At 39.5% G+C, this 19,101-nt stretch overlaps 2 protein-coding genes across 3 annotated transcripts in view; both read left to right on the top strand.

Annotated features, from left to right (window-relative positions):
• The first annotated feature begins 404 nt into the window (after positions 1 to 404).
• On the top strand, positions 405 to 6,298 carry ftr14l (finTRIM family, member 14-like). The gene is made up of 8 exons (XM_085296810.1): positions 405 to 467; positions 1,989 to 2,390; positions 2,487 to 2,582; positions 2,710 to 2,943; positions 3,076 to 3,235; positions 3,345 to 3,461; positions 4,231 to 4,367; positions 4,490 to 6,298. Exons 1-8 carry the CDS (start codon positions 414 to 416, stop codon positions 4,871 to 4,873), a joined length of 1,584 nt encoding a protein of 527 aa, XP_085152936.1. The 5' UTR covers positions 405 to 413; the 3' UTR covers positions 4,874 to 6,298.
• A 1,713-nt stretch (positions 6,299 to 8,011) lies between these two features.
• Positions 8,012 to 19,101, top strand: part of LOC146561068 (transmembrane protein 150A) — a 21,101-nt gene continuing 10,011 nt past the window's right edge. The window contains exons 1-5 of one of the 2 annotated variants that reach the window (XM_085296814.1): positions 8,012 to 8,220; positions 8,707 to 8,932; positions 13,508 to 13,555; positions 14,463 to 14,549; positions 15,611 to 15,678. In XM_085296814.1, the coding sequence (XP_085152940.1) occupies positions 8,868 to 8,932; positions 13,508 to 13,555; positions 14,463 to 14,549; positions 15,611 to 15,678 (268 nt within the window). In that variant the 5' untranslated portion in view covers positions 8,012 to 8,220; positions 8,707 to 8,867. Of the gene's footprint in view, positions 8,365 to 8,706; positions 8,933 to 13,507; positions 13,556 to 14,462; positions 14,550 to 15,610; positions 15,679 to 19,101 lie in introns of both variants that reach the window. The other variant, XM_085296813.1, reaches the window with a different exon arrangement.

Raw genomic sequence — 19,101 nt, 5'->3', positions numbered from 1 at the left:
TGTAGTGGCAGCTTTACAGTCTCTGGAACAACAGGTTGGAGACCAAATACTGGTCAGGGCATGTATCCAGTAAAGGTCCCCAGAGTAGATCCTCAATTATCCTAAATTCCCTCAGGGCACAAGCAAGGGACACATAACTAACAAGGTCAGAAGAACCACTGCAAACTACTAAGAAAAAGGCTACTGTTACACTGATAATATAGCACTGATTGAATGCTACTATGCCAGTCAGCCGACCAAAATGAGGGCAGGTGTTGGACTGAAAGCAAGAAAATGCAGATACATCTGTGTCTGGACGATATCTGCTCATAATACTCGGTCTACCAGTTAGGGCTGTAATAGCTTCTTTGTAGGTGATCATATTCACTCAAAAACATAATCAGGACATAATACAGGGGGAAGAGTGGGCAGCTATGAAGAGAAAGAAGAGTTTAAAGGCAGTTGGTCCAGATGACTTACCTGTGGAGGTACGGAGGTGTACATGAGAGAGGGTGGTGGACTTTGTAAACAGACTGTTTTGCACAGTATTGGAGAGTAAGAGGATGTCTGAGGAATGGAGAAGAACTGTGGTGGCACTAATTTTCAATACAGGTGATGTGTAGAGCTGTATACTAAATTACTAATAACTAAATGAGTAAATTATTATTACTTTCTTATGGGTTTTATTAACATTTCATTGTAATTTTTTGCAGCCAATCATTGCAACAGACACAAAGTAGCAAGACTTCAGGCAGATATTTGATGCATAAAGTGACAAAGAAAAAAAACGAATCTACAGAGATGAGTCAGAACAAAATCCTTTTCCCCATAAAAATGTCTGAAAATAATAATTAATTAGAAAATCAAAGATAAAATCAATCAAACAAACAAAAATGAAATGGAGAAGTTTAAAAGGTTAATATAATATAAACATCATCATCAGGTCAGCAAGGTTCTTTAAGTCATCTGTATATAATAGTCACCAATGACCCCCTTTGGACTTTTACATAGAAATGATTGTATGTATTCTGTCACTGATTACAACTGTTATTGCCAACATATTCCTAAACGATTATAATTCTTATTTGAATGTTCAACTTGCTGACTTCTACATTTACAAATATTTGCTTAAAACATACTGAATTAGTTTGTCACAGTGAAAAGATGATGGGTGGGGGAGTTGTTAGGCAAATTTAGCCTGAATATTAGCGCAAAATTCTGTAGGGAAAATATCAAAGCGAACACCTTCTTGCAAACTGTAGGAGATGTGAGACTACACTGTATACCTGTCACTCAAAAAATGCAGAAAGATGACAAAGGGTTAAAAAAAATCAAAATGGCTTTTTGTTTTTTTGTATGACACTAGTCTTTTTTTTTTTAATGGAAATCCATCGGCTTTGGGGGGAATTATCAACTACTGGCACAGCAGTCTAGATGCTTCTATTATATTTTCACAATGCACACATGTAGATTTGGTGTAGTAAAGAAGGAATCCCACAAGATGATGCTGTTTTCCCCTTCACATTGTTGATGAATGTTCTGTTAGTGAGAGTGGCATTAAGTATGGTTACATATAGAGGTCTATAAAACACAACCATAACAAATGAATTCTTCAACAGTCTAGCTAGTAATTCTGACACTTTTATATTTAGTTATTAAGTTCATCAGTAAGGAGTCCTTTTTTTATTTCCTTTTCTCTGTCTCACTTGTCTTTATTTCAGGCACCACCCATTCTTTGATTATTTAAAGTCCAACTAGGAATACTGGTTTTACAAAGAGAGCGTATTACATAGCAGACATTCTGTTACTCACAGCTTTTGTCACGCAGTTTCAGTGTAGCGATCAACTTCAGGAGCTCCTTGTAGATTCCTTGCGCTGCTTACTTTCAGTCAAGTCTTTTCTTTAGCTGCTCATCTCATCAGATTTCCTAAAAACTTCACACAGCCGCTGAACTTTAATCACCTGTGGATTGTTTTCTTTTCTAAATATATTTTTTATCTCCTGGTAAGAAAATGTCACACAGCGGGAGCCTGGATTTGGACAGATACACCAGCTTGGATAAATCTCGTCGACCCAACAGTCGCAGCCAAGCCAGGACCCTGGCCAGGAGCGGGGACGTCCTGTGCGACTTCTGCACAACAAAGAAGCAGAAAGCTGAGAAGTCCTGCTTGGTGTGCCTGGCATCCTACTGTGAGACTCACGTCCAGTCTCACTACAACTACCCTACCCTGATGAAGCACAAGCTGGTCAAAGCTACGGGTCAGATGAGAGAGAAGCTCTGCGCACAGCATGACAAGCTGCTGGAGGCTTTCTGTCGCACTGATGAGACATCTGTGTGCGTTTTGTGCATGATGGATGAACACAAACACCATGACATCGTCCCGGCTGGCACTGAGAGGACTGAGAAACAAGTAAGTGGCGAAAGCAACACTGTGAACACAGCAAATAAGTTATCGACAATCCACTAATGACTAGTGATGGCTTCTTTCTTGTCTTTGCTGCTATAGAAACAACTTAGTGTTACGCTGCACAAATCCCAACAAAGGATTGATCAGAGGGTTAAAAAGTGGCAAGACCTCCGACAGGCTGTCGAATCACTTAAAGTAAGTCAGAAAGTTGCCTCGTGCAAGTCACACTAATCTAACTATAACAATTAAAATATTCTTTTTAAAAGTAACCGTTTTTAACTCATGATGTGAAAAAATCTTCCTCTCCTTTGTATCTCACCAGCATTCTGCTCAAACAGTCTTAGAGGAAAACGAGCGCATATTCACTGAGCTTCTGCTTTCCATCGAGAGAAAGTATATTGAAGTCAAGGAAATGATCCGCACCCACGAAAGGACCACCGTGACCCAGGCCGAAACACTGCTGGATCGTTTAGAAGAGGAGATTACTCTGCTGAAGAAGAAGCACAATGACCTGGAGTTGCTTTCACACACTGATGATCACATACACTTCCTACAGGTGAGGCTGGCGACCCCAACCAAGATAACATATGGTGCGAAAGTCAGGGGTCTTTGGAGAAAAGAGTAAAAATATTCACTGTCTAGTATGTCTCATGTGTCTTCTTCTTCTTCTTCTTCTTTTTCCCGCCAGAGTTGGCAGTCCCTGTCAGGCCCCTCGGGATATGAAGATCTCAACAAAATCAGAGTCGCACCCTATTACTCCTTTGATGCTACCAAGAGAGCCATCTCTGCACTGAAATTACAAGTGGAAGAAGTCAGCAAAGTTGAAATGAGCAAAATCTCAGGAGCAGGTGAACAGACTTGCCTTTTTTCATCTCAGATAGCGCAGATGATATGTGCTTTTTTCTGTTGTTTCTTAATCTGCTGTTGTGTATGTGCATTTTTAATTTGCCTTCACAGTGAAGGAAGTCCACATCACAGAAGAAAATGAAGAAAGAAAGTCAAGAAGAGAATCCGTGCTGAGGGAGGAACCAAAGATAAGAGAAGAACCAAGAGCAAGAGAAGATTTCTTGAGATGTGAGTTACCGGATTCATTTTTGTAACCTTCCTTCAGCCTATCTGTAAATCTTCAGCACCAGCATTGCATTTACAGAAAATCCTACTTACATACTGTCATGGGAAGCACATTTTGTATTTCATCTAATGTTAAATAGCTCCAGTTACTGTTTCATGCATGGATATGCAGCTCTGTGTGTGAAATGACCGAAACTTGCAGTGGGAGGTATGCTGGTGGCAGAACTGGTTTGGTGAAACATAAGGAAGCAAAGTTACTTAAGTAAATACAGGTGTTCCTGCTTTGATGGCACCTATAAAAACCTTTGAATGAGCTGATTCATGGGAGCTAGAAACCTTTTTTAAAGGTATAATCACAATTGTTACCATACTCAGGCACATATCTCTCATTGATATATAACAAAAAACAGGGACAAAGGACAGTATATCAACATATGTTACATACCTGATGAACTGGTGTGAATAGTGCTATGTGTGTGTGTGTCACCGCTCATAGGTCTTTGAAACTGTGCTTTGACGTGGCAAGGAGGAGTAAGATGGAGTCCAGGGAAAAAAGCTGTTCCTCAGTCAGTTACTGTGATGATGTATTGTCCTGAACTATTCACAGGGAGTGTCAAGGGTGTGGTAGGACTTTGAATATACTGCTGGCCCTCTTTGTCAGATAGCTAGCATAGATGTTATCCAGGCTCAGAGAAGAGAAGAGTGTTCCAGTTCATCAAGTATTTTTTCTTTGCAGAATAGAGTTTTGGACTTGTTTTTCTGCTGTGTTCAGATGCTGGTCAGCTGATTCTGGATGTCAACACTGTTCACCCCAACCTTCACTTGTCTGAGGGTAACAGAGCTGCCACGATGAAGAATGAACCCAAGAACTACCCTGACCACCCTGACCGATTTGACCACTGGCAGCAGGTGAGGTTTCACATTAAACAGGATGAAAGAGAGAGTTGATCAAATTATTAGGGGAAAAAAGTAATTTCTATAGTTTGTGAAATCATGCCTTTTAAGCTTTCATTTCATCCTTTCTCTTCCAGGTGTTGTGCAGGGATAGTGTGATTGGGACTCGTTGCTACTGGGAGGTGGACTGGAAGGGAACAGAGATAGATGTGGCTGTTACCTACAGAGGAATCCGTCGTAAAGGGAATGCCAATGAATGCAGCTTTGGCTGGAATGACAAGTCCTGGAGTCTGTACTGCTCTGACTCCAAATTCTCTTTTGTGCACAACAACAAAAGCACAGACATCACAGCTCCGGTGTCTTCTCGTATTGGCGTGTACCTGGACCATGCAGCAGGAACACTGGCATTTTACAGTGTCTCTGATGGCATGCGTCTTTTGCACAAGATCCAGACCACATTTAAAGAGCCACTCTACCCTGCATTCAGTGTGTGGGGCTTTGGTACGAGTATAAGACTGTAAGATATTCTTCAGACTTACATTCTCCTTAAATCTGTGACATCTAGCACGTGGCGTTTGAGTCATTTTTGCTGGTTTTATCTTCTTTTATTTAACTTTTTCCTGATAAGTCTTTTTATGAGTGTTTTGGTTACAGGTTGCTCTTTTAAGGGAAATTAAGATATAACGGGTGCCATTAGTAAGTAGAAAAACATTAAATCATTGATCAGGATGCTTTCTCACGTTTTCTTTCTTTCTCTTTATTATGTTAATGTATTATATATTTACATCACTGACATGTTGCACATGTCTGTAAAATACATTTTTTTAAAATATTGCTACTGATTAATTTGTCATTTTCTGTAATCTTATTAAAAACACAATAAATAGAAAGTGACTCACATTACTGGGAATGACATTGCTGTAAGGGCTGATGTTAATCAGTCTATTAATACGTTATTCCTTCAACAACTTAGATTCAACAGTTTCTTTTCTTGTTCAAGTAAGTGACTAAAAAAATGTAATATCATAATACCATGTCATATTGACTGATACTGACTATTTTAAGTAATACTGGCCACTTATTAAACACTTTTGAATTTCATCAGCAATAACCAGGAATTGATGGGTCATCTAATCAGCTGATAACAAAGACATTTCAAAGCAGCCAAAATGGAATAAAGTTTCTACCCAGTTGATTTTTTTTTAAATGTATAATAACTTTAGTATAAATTAAGTCCTTCATGGTATGCTTGGTATAAAAATGTAGGTAAACATGTGACCTTCTATATGCTAAAACCAGGGGCTAAGTGGAGTTTTGTAGTTAAATCAGGTGTTGCAGTGCAATGTGGGGATGTGAATTACTTAAAAACAAGTCACATATGAATTTCTTTTGTGAGCTGCAGTAGATTTTTTCTTAATGTACAGGCTGTGATCAGCTGATCCGTGTTGCTACTGTGTTTTCTGTTTTACTTGATGTAACTTAACACATCATGTACTGATCCAACATCTGACTGAAGAACTCTGATTAAAAATAAATTTGGACATTAATGCAAGATTTAAATTTCCAGTTTATAAAACTGGAAAATTTTTCTTATTTTCAATTTATTCTGTATCTTAACTTTTTTTGATTTATTTTTTACAGCATTTCATTTTGTCATTTATTTTACTCTAATTTGTGTAAAATGCTTTTTGAGCACATGAAAGGTGCTTTATAAATAAGCATCACTTACCTACTTTTGAAAAAACGCTCTCATCTTCCTCTCCTGTCCTCTTTCTTACATTTTTCACTACCTCTGTGTTGCACACCGATGTTTTTTCTCACCCTGGGAAATAAAGCAACTGTACATTAGCTATTAGATACATTTTGTGATGCACTGCTTGAGTTGTGTGTGTGATGATGTTTGTTGAACTTTGAAATTACCTGCAAAAAAAAATTACTCCATTTATGGTTGGTCCTCTTCTGTAACGTGAGCTAGATATTGAATATGCTCACATTTGCACCTTGAAGCCATCAAAGGGATGAGAAAAAAACAATGTGCTGAAAGGTGTAGTAAATGGACTGTGGGGCGACATTATTTTCTTATTACTGAGAAAGCATCACTGGAGGTAGCAAAATCAAAAGAAACTCATTTGACAGCAATATGCATTAATGTGCCAATCAGATTTCATTGCTCGTTGAAGGTACCAGGCGTTGTTCTGAGTTGTTCATCCCCAGTTGAAGCCGTTTCCAGGATTTTTTACATGGAGCCCAAAGGGGAATCAAGAATATAGCAGGAAAACCAAAACAATTAATAAAAAAACAAATCAATCAGAAATAGAAAAGTGATGTCAAAAACATAATTTCAGGTTTATGAAAATTGAGGCCTATTACACATTTTTTGTGAAATTATTAGGAACTGCCCAAGAATTTAAATATAGTCATCTATTGGACATTGGCAAAATGGAAGAAAGTATTTTGATTTTTAACTCACTTAAAACATATAATCCTACCTTAAATAACTTAACAGTGAAAAGGTTGAACAATCAAAATATAATTAAAGTACCTTAAGTAAACATATTCAGACATTTTTATGTCTATATGTTTTTGAACATATTTCATCGATAGTGTTCTGTGGCTTGATCTACAATAATAAGTAGCTAAAGCTGTCAAATAAATACTATAGCGCATTCAAAATATAGTTGAATAAAAAAGTAACATAGTATGAGAATACTAAAAAATATATACAGACAAAAATAAATATTACAAATACATTAAACCTAAGTAAAGTATATGAGTAAATGTTACATTCCTGGTGGTCCTATCCATGCTCTCACATGTTGCTCATGTGTTGTACACCTCTGATTGAACCACTGGCTGTGATAAAGTTTGACCAGCCATCTATTCCACGTGGTCATATAAGTCTGGAAAGCTCCAGTGAATTATAAGAAAACAGATAAAACATTTAGGGCACTGGTTCTCTTACTCTTTGTCATAGACATTATAATGGTGCAGTTTTTTTGCAATCTAAACTATGATATCACATTATATGAATATATTACATGATTGCTGTTTTAGATGGAAAGATACGTGGAGACGGTGTAAAAAGGATTTGTCTGCTGTTTTTAACGGCGCTTTTTGGCCCTGATAAATTCCACGCGTCTGTCTTTTGTACTAATGAAGTTATAGGAACTGATGAGAAAAGAATGGGGGGAAAAGTTTTGCATAGTTTATTAAATATGCTGATTCGTAATTGATTTTTTCACAGAAGGACCCAGCGCAGATTATGTATAGCTGACAAATGAAAATATTAATTCGTTAAAGCTGCAGAGGGCAGCAGAAACAAGTTTTGTTTAAGGGGCTCGGTGTCTCACGCTCATTCACACATGTTGTATATAAACAGAGAGTTACACGGTGCTGACGTAAAGACGAAGACGCGTGTCTTTACAATGAGATAAGAAAGCACGGGAGAAAAACACACACATGCACACAAAAAAGAAGAAAATGCGAAAGCTTCCAGGTTGTTACCGTTAACAGCGAAGGAAACGTACAGGTTCCAAGTGTAGTAGGCCTACTCTCAGGGTCTCACGGTGAAAGGAACTGATTTAAAACAGTAATATTCAAATTACAACATTGTGTGGATGTAACTGCTATTTTATAATTTAAAACTTTGTCCAAATACGGTAGGACAAACTTGTCTTCTTGAGCTTCCTCCGCGCTATCCCGCCCACACGTGCGTAACCAAATGTGGGCGGAGTCAAACAGCTGGATACTCGTGGCGGCTGAGATACAGAAGGACTGGCTGCTGTGAAGCCAGCCTTCCCCCCACTCATTTCAACGCGAACACGGCTAACCGAGGTCCCATCTGCTCTGGAAAAATCTACATACCCAAGTAAAATTAAAGCTAAGTCGTGATAGTTTTTGGGGGGGTTGGGGGTGCCAGAGTTGTGGAGGACACGCCGGCGTACTCAAAGTTTTCATTTTCCTAAAAAGAAAAAAAACAATCTGCATTTGCTAGCTTACAAGGAGGCAGAAGGTGAGTTGTCACAGATTTACCTTTGATGCTTGTTGTTGCTAGCTAGAAACAGGAAGGTGGACAAAAAACCGTCGCATTTGAAATGTAAGCGGTTAATGTGTCCACCCCGAACACCCCCAAACTTATAAAATGTTGTTGAACATTTAAGAAAAGCAGAAAACTAAAGCTTCACGAAAGCAGGATTATGTAAGGTAATGCACCCTGCTGATCGATGTAAATTAAATTGCTGTGGTCACTAATAGCTTGTTCTTGATAGTTTACTTAATCATTTAATGATGATGAGTAGGTGAATGCTCCTAATCAACCTCACGGAACAACCCTATCGATCCTCTCATTCACTAGCTGAAAAGAGACATCTGTCCTGCCGCTGTCCCATCAACCGTCCTCCATCTTCAGGAAAATGAATCGGTGCACATGTCAGTCACACTCAGATAAATGTTAATCCTACTTGAGAAGACATTGCTCAGCTGGCTGGAGAGGAAAAAGAAGAAAGGTGCTGGAAGATGTCTCTGTGGATGATACTACCTGTTAGCCTCCCTGTCCTGACCATCACTGGGATATGGGTTGTGTAAGTATTGTCTGTTTTTTCCCCTTTCTTTCTTTTTTTTTTTGACATCAGAAAAGTTTAAAATCTATGTAAATGTTCTAAGGTTTGACATCTGGATCTATACCCTGTCCATAACTTTAAAAATGACAAAATACAAATTAAGAATTGGAATCATGTTGTAATAAAAATACTCTTCGATACTCCAGCCTCCTCTCCTGCCTACAGGAGTGCAGCACTACATATTTACCCTGAATTCCTGGGAGTCATGGCAATTGCTTGTGGATTAACTCTTTCCAGTAATGATCCGGGATTATCACCATTATCCTAAAAATCAGACATGCAGGTTTGCAGTAAATCTTAATTATCTGTAGTACAGTGTCTGAGCAGATGTGCTGGAGAGAAACCCTCCTGGTTATACTTGGGCTGACAGCTCTTCTCTCTGTTCTATTATTTTGTTGGGACAAGGAATGCAAACCCCAGTGGGGAGAGAGACAGATGGCCCAATTCTAAATTGTTGTAGTTCTGAATCAAGGCTATGTGCTGCATCACTGATAAGTTGCATGGAGACTAAACAGCCTAATCAAGCACCAAACTTGAGACCATATGGCAATTAATGTTGTGATGTGCGTGGCTACTCAACAGTCCAATCAGTAGTGTGTATCCAGGTGTAGCGGCTTAATGTTTCCATGCTGATTTGAGAACATGAAGGTGTAAACCAGTCTGTCTAGTTTGGGCATTTTTTTCTGAGCAGAAAGCTGATCTGAGTTCAGATGCTGAGAGCTGCAGATTGCCAGCCCCTTTACACCCATTTCCTTCCTGTTACCTTGACAAGGGCGCCTTGTTTCTAAGAGCAGTCAAGGGTCTTTTTCAGACTTGGGGAATGTCACAGAATGTGGCATGTTGCATAACTCCTGCTTCCCAGTGTGGATGACTGGGTAGGAGTAAGGTAAATACTGGAAAGGGGTGGGAAAGAACGTAAGCAAAATTTTCACTCAGTATCTGGCGCCCATGCCAAGTGTTTTCTGTATCAAGTTGGACCACCAAGAAGTCTTGGCTTCTGTTTCTCAACTTTTATCAGTCAGTCAGTGTATTTGCATATGTGTCTTTTATGTTATCCAGCAACCATGCTGTAGAAGCAATGGGAGTTTAACTAGTACTTGCCAAATTTATCTATAGTTTATTGGCTCACACATTTTTCTGAGGTTATTTTTGTAGAGCTTTTGGGACTTTTCATTGTTAAAAAAACACACAAATCCCCAACAAAAAAAGATTTTTCCATCGAAGTCTTTCTTTATGTAGGACTTGGTCCTAAATAAAAAACAGGGTCTGTTCCACTTAAACATTGCTTAAAGGCACATGCAATTACAGCCATTGCTGAGCTTTGATAGGGGTCTAATTATATAAACAAACCTATTATTACTTAGCCTCTGCTGAGCACATAAAGCGCTGGTTTAGTTCCAGCTACATCTAAATAAGTTCACTTTATTTAGAAGCTCCCCAGAGCTGCAGATGCTGTTCTAGCTTTAGAAGCTGGCCAGATGTATAAAATACACCCCCAAAATCAGGGAAAAATGTAACAACCTAAGCTTTCTTTTTCCTGCATTTTTTTTTCTAGATTTTTGATTTTTGTTTTTGTCTTGTTGGTACCATTTGTAGTGTTCAGCACATATGGAAAGGAAGCAGACAAAAATGAAAGGTGTGTGTTTGTTACTGTGTTTCTCGAAAGGCTTAAATGTCTATCACCGTCATTTACGCCTGAAGGTACACATTGGCACATTTTCCTTTAAGGCTTATCACACACTCAATAGATAAAAGGGAGGACATGGTGCACTTTTGTTTCTGTTCCTTTATCATAATCAAAAGCTGGAAGTCTTCTTTCACTCACAGTGATGGATTTCCTCAGTGCTAGAGCAGCGCTCTTTACACGGTGATTGATGTGTCTTTAACCCTTTGTGGTCTCTCCTGTTCTGTGTACCTGGAGTACACCTAAATGAGTCATTTGTTTGTTAGCTGAAATCTCGGCCTGCAATTTTGAAAAAAACGGTCGGACCTACATAGTTTTTGTGTGTTGTAGCTTGCTGACTTTCATCTACAGTGAGAGATCCATGGGAACAGTAAGATGCAACCAATGGAAAAAATCCCAGAGGGTTATTGCCCCCATCTAACCAGCCAGCCAAGTGTTGACAGCCTTTACAGCAGTCAAAACCAGCTGTGCATTTCACTAAGCAAATGCAGTGTTAAAAAGCTGGTAGCAGGATTAATTTCACACTTGAAAGTTAACTAAAAATAGATTCTCCGGGCGTTTCTTTTCTAACACCAGCTGGTGCCCTCAGATTATTTTTTAATGTTGTAGAAATTAATAGACACATTGTTTTAATAGTAATGATAGCTATGCTCAGACTAATATTTTTGCCTGTTATCTTGACCTTTTGGACAGTCACACCTATCTTGCGTGTGATCATTGGATAGGAGGTGCTAGCTGGCGATTTCCAAGACAAAGATGTAAACAGACATTGGTGACAGAACTGCCATGTATGATACTGGGTTTCACTCCGTGTCCAAGTTCTATATAGCTGTGCACACCCTGCATAAGAAAAAACTGTCCACCTGCTCAGGTTGGACAGCCCGTGTTTTCTGAATCTGATATTGTGTCGACACATGAAATTGTAGCAGATACTGTGTAGTGGAAATAATTTAATACCGCTATTTTTAACGTTATGAAATATGTCTTGCTTTTGATTTCTTGCTTGTGTCTTTGGGAAATATCTCTGTCCTGTAAAGACTGGCCTGTGAGTAGGATATTATCAGCCATGGAAACATTCCTGATTGGTGCTTAACCTCTTGCTGAACTAGGACTGCATGCAAAAATGAGGAAAGATACTCTGTCTGTATGACTCGGTCTTCCTGTGGTTTTCTGGCTGTTACAAATAGTGTTTTTACTGTTGCATGTGAATAACAAGGTTATATGTGATTGTTGCATGTCCTTCCTGAAATGCCCACATAGAAATGTGGCTAAAACAAGTAAAAATAAAGATGATGTGGGATATGTAAACACCTCAGAAACCTGAGTTTCCCATGATTTCTTTCTGCATGTGCATATTCGTCCTATCTGCATATGCAGTTGTGTAGGACTTGAGCAACAGAGCAGACACAGTTGAGCTGCACATGTTCGTGTTGAGGACTTAATCACAGGACTCACAGTTAAATAGCATTTTCTTCAGCCATTCAAAACCACACGCTGGACATCTGGCCCTTTAATGTGGCCTCTGTATCATTAGCTGAAAATGGTTTGTTATGTAGAAAAATTTCCCAGGCAGGGTCACAATGTCAGGTATAATAATGCAAGTGGTCATTGCAGCCTGATTGAAGATGTTCCAGTTATAGAGTTTATCTGTAGCCTGTGCAAAAGGGGATTTTTGTGGCCAGCACTGGTCTCAATATTTCAAAATCTTAATTAGAAGATAATATAAAGTAAACGGTTAGCACTGTTGCCTCACATGAAGAAGGTCCTGGGTTCAAAGCAAGCTTTCTTTTTGGAGTTTGCAGATTCTCTTTGGGTACTTCTGACACCTCCTCCAACTTCCTCATACAGTCCAGAGGCATGCAGGTAGTGGAGTTGGGTTAATTGGTGATTCTAAATTGCCCACATGTGTGAATGTCAGTTCAAACGATTGTCTGTCTGTGTTGCCCCACAACAGACAGGCGGTCTGGCCAGGGTCTACCCTGCTTCTCCTTTCACATCTCCTCCTGCATCCCTGAATTGATGACAAGCGGAAGAAAATGGATGGATCAATATATTTAACATTGGTGTTTGTGTTTAGTGCTGACATATACAGATATTATGTTACTTATGTTAGATTGTTGACCTCTGTATGGCCGCGGCTGGTCAGTATCCTCACCATAGTCATACCACTTTGACAAAAATGAGCCATCTGAGGTAAATGGAGGTTCTTTAATAGTGCTTTTCTACTCTACATAAGCACCCAAAGTGCTTTATACAGCAGTTTCAGATAAAGGGTAAGAAATGGTGAAAAGTCAGCTCAACTGTTCCTGAAAGTTAAACAGGTGCAGGATTTTGGGTCACCCTAAAAGTTCAATAAATGAAAAGACCTGAAATCATATGTAGGTCATTTTCAGTCATATAAAATCATCACTGTAAATAAGCGACCACATGAGAAATGCTACTGCAAAGACATGACAGATATGCAAAAGGGTTTTAGTGAGCTTAACAGTTGATGGCTACGTGGGTTTTACATAAATCTGTTCAGGATTCATGTTCACTGTGATATTACGTTTCCTTGCCTTTATGGCCTGCTCACCTCCTGACAGTCTAGCGTCACAGTAGTGTCAGGTTATTATGTTAGCTGTGGCTTTTGCATTGAACTCCCCTCTGCTTTTCACTTGAATTCAATGACCTAAAAAAACTTCCTATTCTGAGGCTGCATGTGAGAAGTATCTTTTTTTCCTACCACTACCACTCTAATGGCTTTTGCCGTATGAATGCTCATTGAGTCAGTTTAAATTTACAGTGTATGCTAAAAATATAAAATAACTGTTCCCTTTGATTTTGGATAATCATTTCCTTTTCCTTTTTAGCTATGCCATGGCCCTTTACAACCAGCATGTCTGCCCTGTGGAAAACTGGTATGTTGACATCTATTCTGTATTTTGCTGATCCCTACAGTCAGTCTTGACCTTTGTAACCTTCCTTGCACCTCTTTTGCAACAAGAGCCAGTGAGAATAATTTCCTGCTCAGTCGGCTGAAAAACGTTTGAGAGACTCATTAAAATCCACTCACAGTTCAGTTCAGTTCAATGTTATTTACTTAGCGACAAATCACAACAACAGTTACTGCAAGGCACTTTATATTGTAAAGTAAAGACCACTACAATAATACAGAGAAAACCCCAACAATCAGACAAACCCCCATGAGCAAGCACTTGATGACCGTGGGAAGAAAAAACTCCCTTTTAATAAGAAGAAGCCTCCAGCATAACCAGGCTCAGGGAGGGGCAGGCACCTGCTGCAACCGGATGTGGTTGAGGGGAGGGAGGTAGGAGAAAGACACACTGTAAAGCAGAGCCAGAGATGAATATTAATCTAGAAAATCAGCACAAATCTAAAGCTGTGATGCTGAAAAATTTGTCGTTGCTGTCAGATCGTGTGCTTTGCTGCTCTGGATGCTGGGCTCGTTTCGGACAAGCTGAGGTTAATCTCCACGAGCAGAGCTAGCATTTGATGACACAGTGGTTTTCTGCCTCTTTGACACACCAACCCTAAAAACAAAAGAAATCCTGGGTGTGATCGCACAAAATGGTGCTTAATATACAGTTACTGTACTGTGGTTTAACAACATACTGTATTATACAGCTTCTCATATATTTTTACTAGACCCAGTGAAAAAAAATCAGGAATATGTCTTTGCTTTGTTAGCTATTTTCCACTGTGTGTCCACAGCCTAATATAAACGCAATTTTTCTCAAATTTTTTAACATTTGCTTTTGCACTGCCACACATGTTTGGTGTTTGTTTGGTTGTTTTTTCTTTCAGGTTGTATAACCAGTCATGTGAGGAGGAGCTGTATTTGCAGAGCGGGCCATCCTTGTGCTGCACACTAGACAATGTACCTCTCATCAGGTCAGTGAGATGGAGTCGTACCTCATGTCCGTCTCTTCTCTGCCCCTTTGCTTCTGCTGAGTCAGAACAGGAACACTGTCCCATTGTTTTGCGTGACCCCTGTCGGCACATTGTTGATTTAAAAAGAAAAAAAGCGAGTGAGGAGAATGAGACGTTTCTTCTGTGTGTGTGTGTGTGTGTGTGTGTGTGTGTGTGTGTGTGTGTGTGTGTGTGTGTGTGCATTCTGAAAATAACTTGTGGCAGAAATATCCTGCCTGCCACCGTGGCAGTTTGGAGGCAAAACACGGGCCTACGTTCAGCCATGTAAACACACATACGCACACGGAGGAGTCGGCTTACAGTCCAGAGGAAATCAAGACACTCCTGCTTCTTTGTTTGGGTTTTTGGCCCTCTCAGCTTTCAACATCAAAGACATGTTGTACCACATAGCCACAGTGGCTTTCATTTAACAAAAAAACAAAGCATAAAAAAAAGGAAAACCAGAAAAGATAATATGCAACGATAATGACCCCACCACCACCACCACCACCACCTCTACAAATCAAGTGTGCAGCTACAGTTTAACACAGAAAATTAATCTTTAATATAGCAGCGCTGTTGTTGCTAAGCAGTCGAAGCAGGGAAGGTGGAAGAAGCATTTTTCTTAATCTGTGTTAAATACCGCGCTGTTGGGTAAAAATAAAACGGACCTTCGAACAAGCCATAGATGAAAAAATTGTTTAAAATGTATTCATGTCAGCTTTAGTCTAATGAATGGTGCGTTTTGATCCATGTAGTGAAGAATGTGTGTATGACTTGAGTCAGCTGAGAGGACTTTGGCTTCAATGGGAGTCTGGGCACAGACAGCCAGTGTTGACTGTCTCTGAGTTTTCCCTCCTACAAACATTTCCCATTCGTAGAATAAAAGCAGCAAGCAGTAGGTGAAAAGTCAAACACTTGACTTCAGGATGTGAGGAACAGCCATAGAGTACCTCTGGATGTGTTGATGGTTGGAGGTGTAGGCAGTGGTGCATTGTTTTGCGGTATTGCTCTGATGGTTTTCTTGTAATTGTTTCTTGCAGTAAATGTGGGACTCTTCCTCCTGAGAGCTGCTTCTTCAGCCTTATCTGCAGCACGGGCTCATTCATGGGTAAGGCATCATAAGGCATGGCTCAGGACACATTAGACTGGCTTATATTAACTGTGTAAACCAGCAAGCTAAAATTTCAAGACACACCTGCAGGGCAGCCAGGTCAACAAATGAATGTACATAAGCATATTTATTGAAGTAGACACATTGTATTTCCCATTGTAGAAATAGAAAAAGGAAGGGGCTTGTTTGCCTAACAATGGTAAGATCCCCGGTTTGATTCCTGGAGATGACACAAATCCCTTTGGGTTTGTTTCAGGAAGGGTGTAAAAGTCAGTCAGATTAAACATGTGAAGCTGCCCAATGTGGCGACCCCCCCCCTGTGAATAAGAGAGAAGCTGAAAGCAAAAATTAGCTGTAATACAGAACAAGTCCGAACACAGATGCAAAGAAAACTCTTGTGTCTGAAAGAAAGAATGAGCTCTCAATTGCTGGTCTGCATGTTTTCTGGGAGTCTCTACATGTGCTGCTGCCCTCCGTTCACTGGTGGCTTCGACTGGCCCGATCTTGATAATGTTTTCCAGCTGTGGTTAATTTTCTAGCTGTGTGTAAAAAGTTACTGTGCTTTGTTTTTATCCAAGCCTCTAGCAGCTATTTTTCTGTCTGACTGTGAGACTCTGGACATTGTAAGCTGTCTTTTTGAGATGCAAATTGTAGCTCTGGTCTTTGCTTGTGACAAGAATGGAGGAACTTTGCAGCATTGTATACTGTATGTGTACACAATGCTGAAAAAGGAGGCAGATGGTTGCATTTCAGGAGCTGCCCTTGTGTACTTACAGGCTTTTTCCAGGCTCTTAACAGACCCATTAGGTGGTGAATACACACCTGAGTACAACTGCTGCACACATAGTCAAAGAAGTATTTCTATTATCTGATAAAGAAAAGTATATTGTTTGCTTGAGTAAATTAGACCCCACTTTTGAAAATCTTTTGCAACCTGATTTTCCTTTAGAGGGAGGTTATATGCATAAAAAACCAGTGAGAATCTTTAAAATCGGTACATAATATTATTGGTGTCAGAGAAACACACCTTGGCTAAACACTGGCCTTTGATTTTTGTGTTTTATTTCACGGGTAAATTATGTGGCAGTGAGAAAATGTTGCAACCACTGTTGCTTCATCACGATGATGGATTTTATCTGGCTTAGTTAAGATGTAGCTCTGTAACTTTTGTTTGAAACATGCTTACCTAGAATGACTCTTTCATAATATGTATGCAGTATAAGTGTGAAATAATGGTGTGTGGTGGAGGTAATCCTCCACTACTTCCGCGCACAGTGACTGTTAAACAGCTTTCATCTAAATTTCTTAGTTCCTCTTCCTTGTGAATGAAGTTTCTCTTGCGCTCATTGTTAGTCACCCACCAAACCATCAGTGACAGCAACCAAAAGAAAAGATGTCTTAGAAAGTACATAGTGAGTAAAAGAAACAAATCCCTTTTCATTGTGAAAGGATAAAAGCTTGTATCTCTGTCTTTGTCATAAATGTGTTTTGAGATATTAGAGACGCACATTTTCCTCCCAGTTACATAAAATGTCAGCTAATATTTTGTTTTCATTAGAACACATAACTTGAGCTGAATCACTTAAGGAAGTGGGAAAATGAGCATGTCAACATGTTTCAGATTTTGATATTTGCTGTTTTCTTTGTTTTCCATGACCGTAAGATGATTATATTTCTAATTAAGAGAATTTAATATGACCGCTCAATAAGTAATTTCAGTGAAACACTCCACCTTCATCCATTAAAGTGTTTTTTGGAGAGCTAATGACAGTTGGGAATTGAAATTCTGCATAATTCCTTCATAATTTCCTCTGCATTTCTATTCTTTTTTTAAAAACAACATAAAAAATTGAGATTTAAGGACCCTCAACCTTGATGTTATTGTAAGTGATGTATCGCTGCTGCATTTGATTAAAAATTATCCATCACATCCTTTTAACTGAGTTCAGTTGCACTTTCACCCACTCGGGTGAATCTGTGAGGTTTGGAAGGTTTAATTTTCTAATTTTTGGCTGCATTTTTTCCCCCTTTGCAATCCCATCAGTCTGTATGTTAATACTGTTTATAAAGCTACCTCTTTTGTCTATACATAAGTATGTAAAGCTGATGTGGTATGTAGCTATACAACACTATTTTAAATATTGCGTGCTTAGCTAGTAGCTCATTGATTTATGTTTTACTTGGAAGGCTGTGTCTGCTATAGTTGGCTGCAGGTGTCACTTCCAAAAGGAGTAACATGAACTTGGAGAATTTTATATCGCCCTGTAATTGTTTTTTCTCCTTTTCAGTTCAGTTCCCACTTTTCTGCCAGTGTACACACAAAACATTTGAAAGACAATACATGCATTCTCTGTCTGCATACCTTCTGTGGGAGACGGTGAAATGTTGTGTTTGGGTTGAAATATAGCCCCTTGTATGGGTGGCAAGGTTTTTTCTACTGTGAGGTGCGAGTGCCGCTGGGTAATAAGCACTTTATTAATGCCCATCAGTTTTAGTGTTAACTCAGCCCTGCGTATGTGAATGCAAAGGCACGTGCAGGGCTATGTATGCATGAGAGATTGTCCACCTTGTTGCAAGTATACATGCAAGATAGAAGTAGTGTGTGAGTCAGTGTCTGTGGGAGCACTTTACTTCCTGCACTGGGTTTCCTGACTTCAGAGCAAACAGCATGAACTTGTAAAGGGCTGCTCTGTGGAAGGTAACAAAGTATTGGAACAGTGTTAGGTGCTGTTGCATGGCATCCTTGGGTAAAATAAGCTGTCACACTGCAGCTTGTTGTGACCTTCGAGTCCAGGTGGCGCTGATGCATGGGATATGAAGCCCTTACACTGGAGGAGGCCATGACTTTACTAAACATGCATCATCTGACAAGGATACCAAAAAAAATGCCCACACAAATGTGCCCAGAATAGAAGAAGAAACACTGATTTCCTATAGAGAGAAGCTGCTTGTCCTTGTCTTTAACCTTCAGGCGTAGCTTTCATCATTCCAGGATGACTGCACAATGCCAACAAGTTTAAACACGCTCATTTGTTATGATGAAACACACATTTAGTTGAAACAGAAAAGAATCCACCAGCAGCCAGTCTGCAGCAGGGTGAACGAGGCGCTTTAATCTAATGAAAAAGCTGCAGTCGACTTTCCTTTCCCTTCAGCAATACAGCATGTTCTCCATTATAAAAAGGAGCCAATGAGCAGACTGTTTCCGTGCCCGGAGACACAGTTGTTTGTTTTTCCGTGATTGTAACTGAAATCACTTTTGCCGAGTTGATTTGGGTACAGAAGGATGAAACAGAAGAAAGCTCGCACAAACACAGATACACACAAGTTAGAGCTAGTGAATATAAAAACATAAATAAATCATTAATTAGTTTTTTTAATAGCATTACATAACCATGTCTTGGTCTTGCTTGTACCAAT

This window comes from Mchenga conophoros, linkage group LG13, assembly GCF_057382185.1.
Source record: "Mchenga conophoros isolate Kocher_MC1m ecotype Shallow Benthic linkage group LG13, M_conophoros_male_GT1.1, whole genome shotgun sequence".
In the NCBI taxonomy this organism is placed as follows: Eukaryota; Metazoa; Chordata; class Actinopteri; order Cichliformes; family Cichlidae; genus Mchenga; species Mchenga conophoros.
The sequence above is the reverse complement of the archived record's forward strand: the minus strand, read 5'-3'. Positions and strand labels throughout refer to the sequence as shown.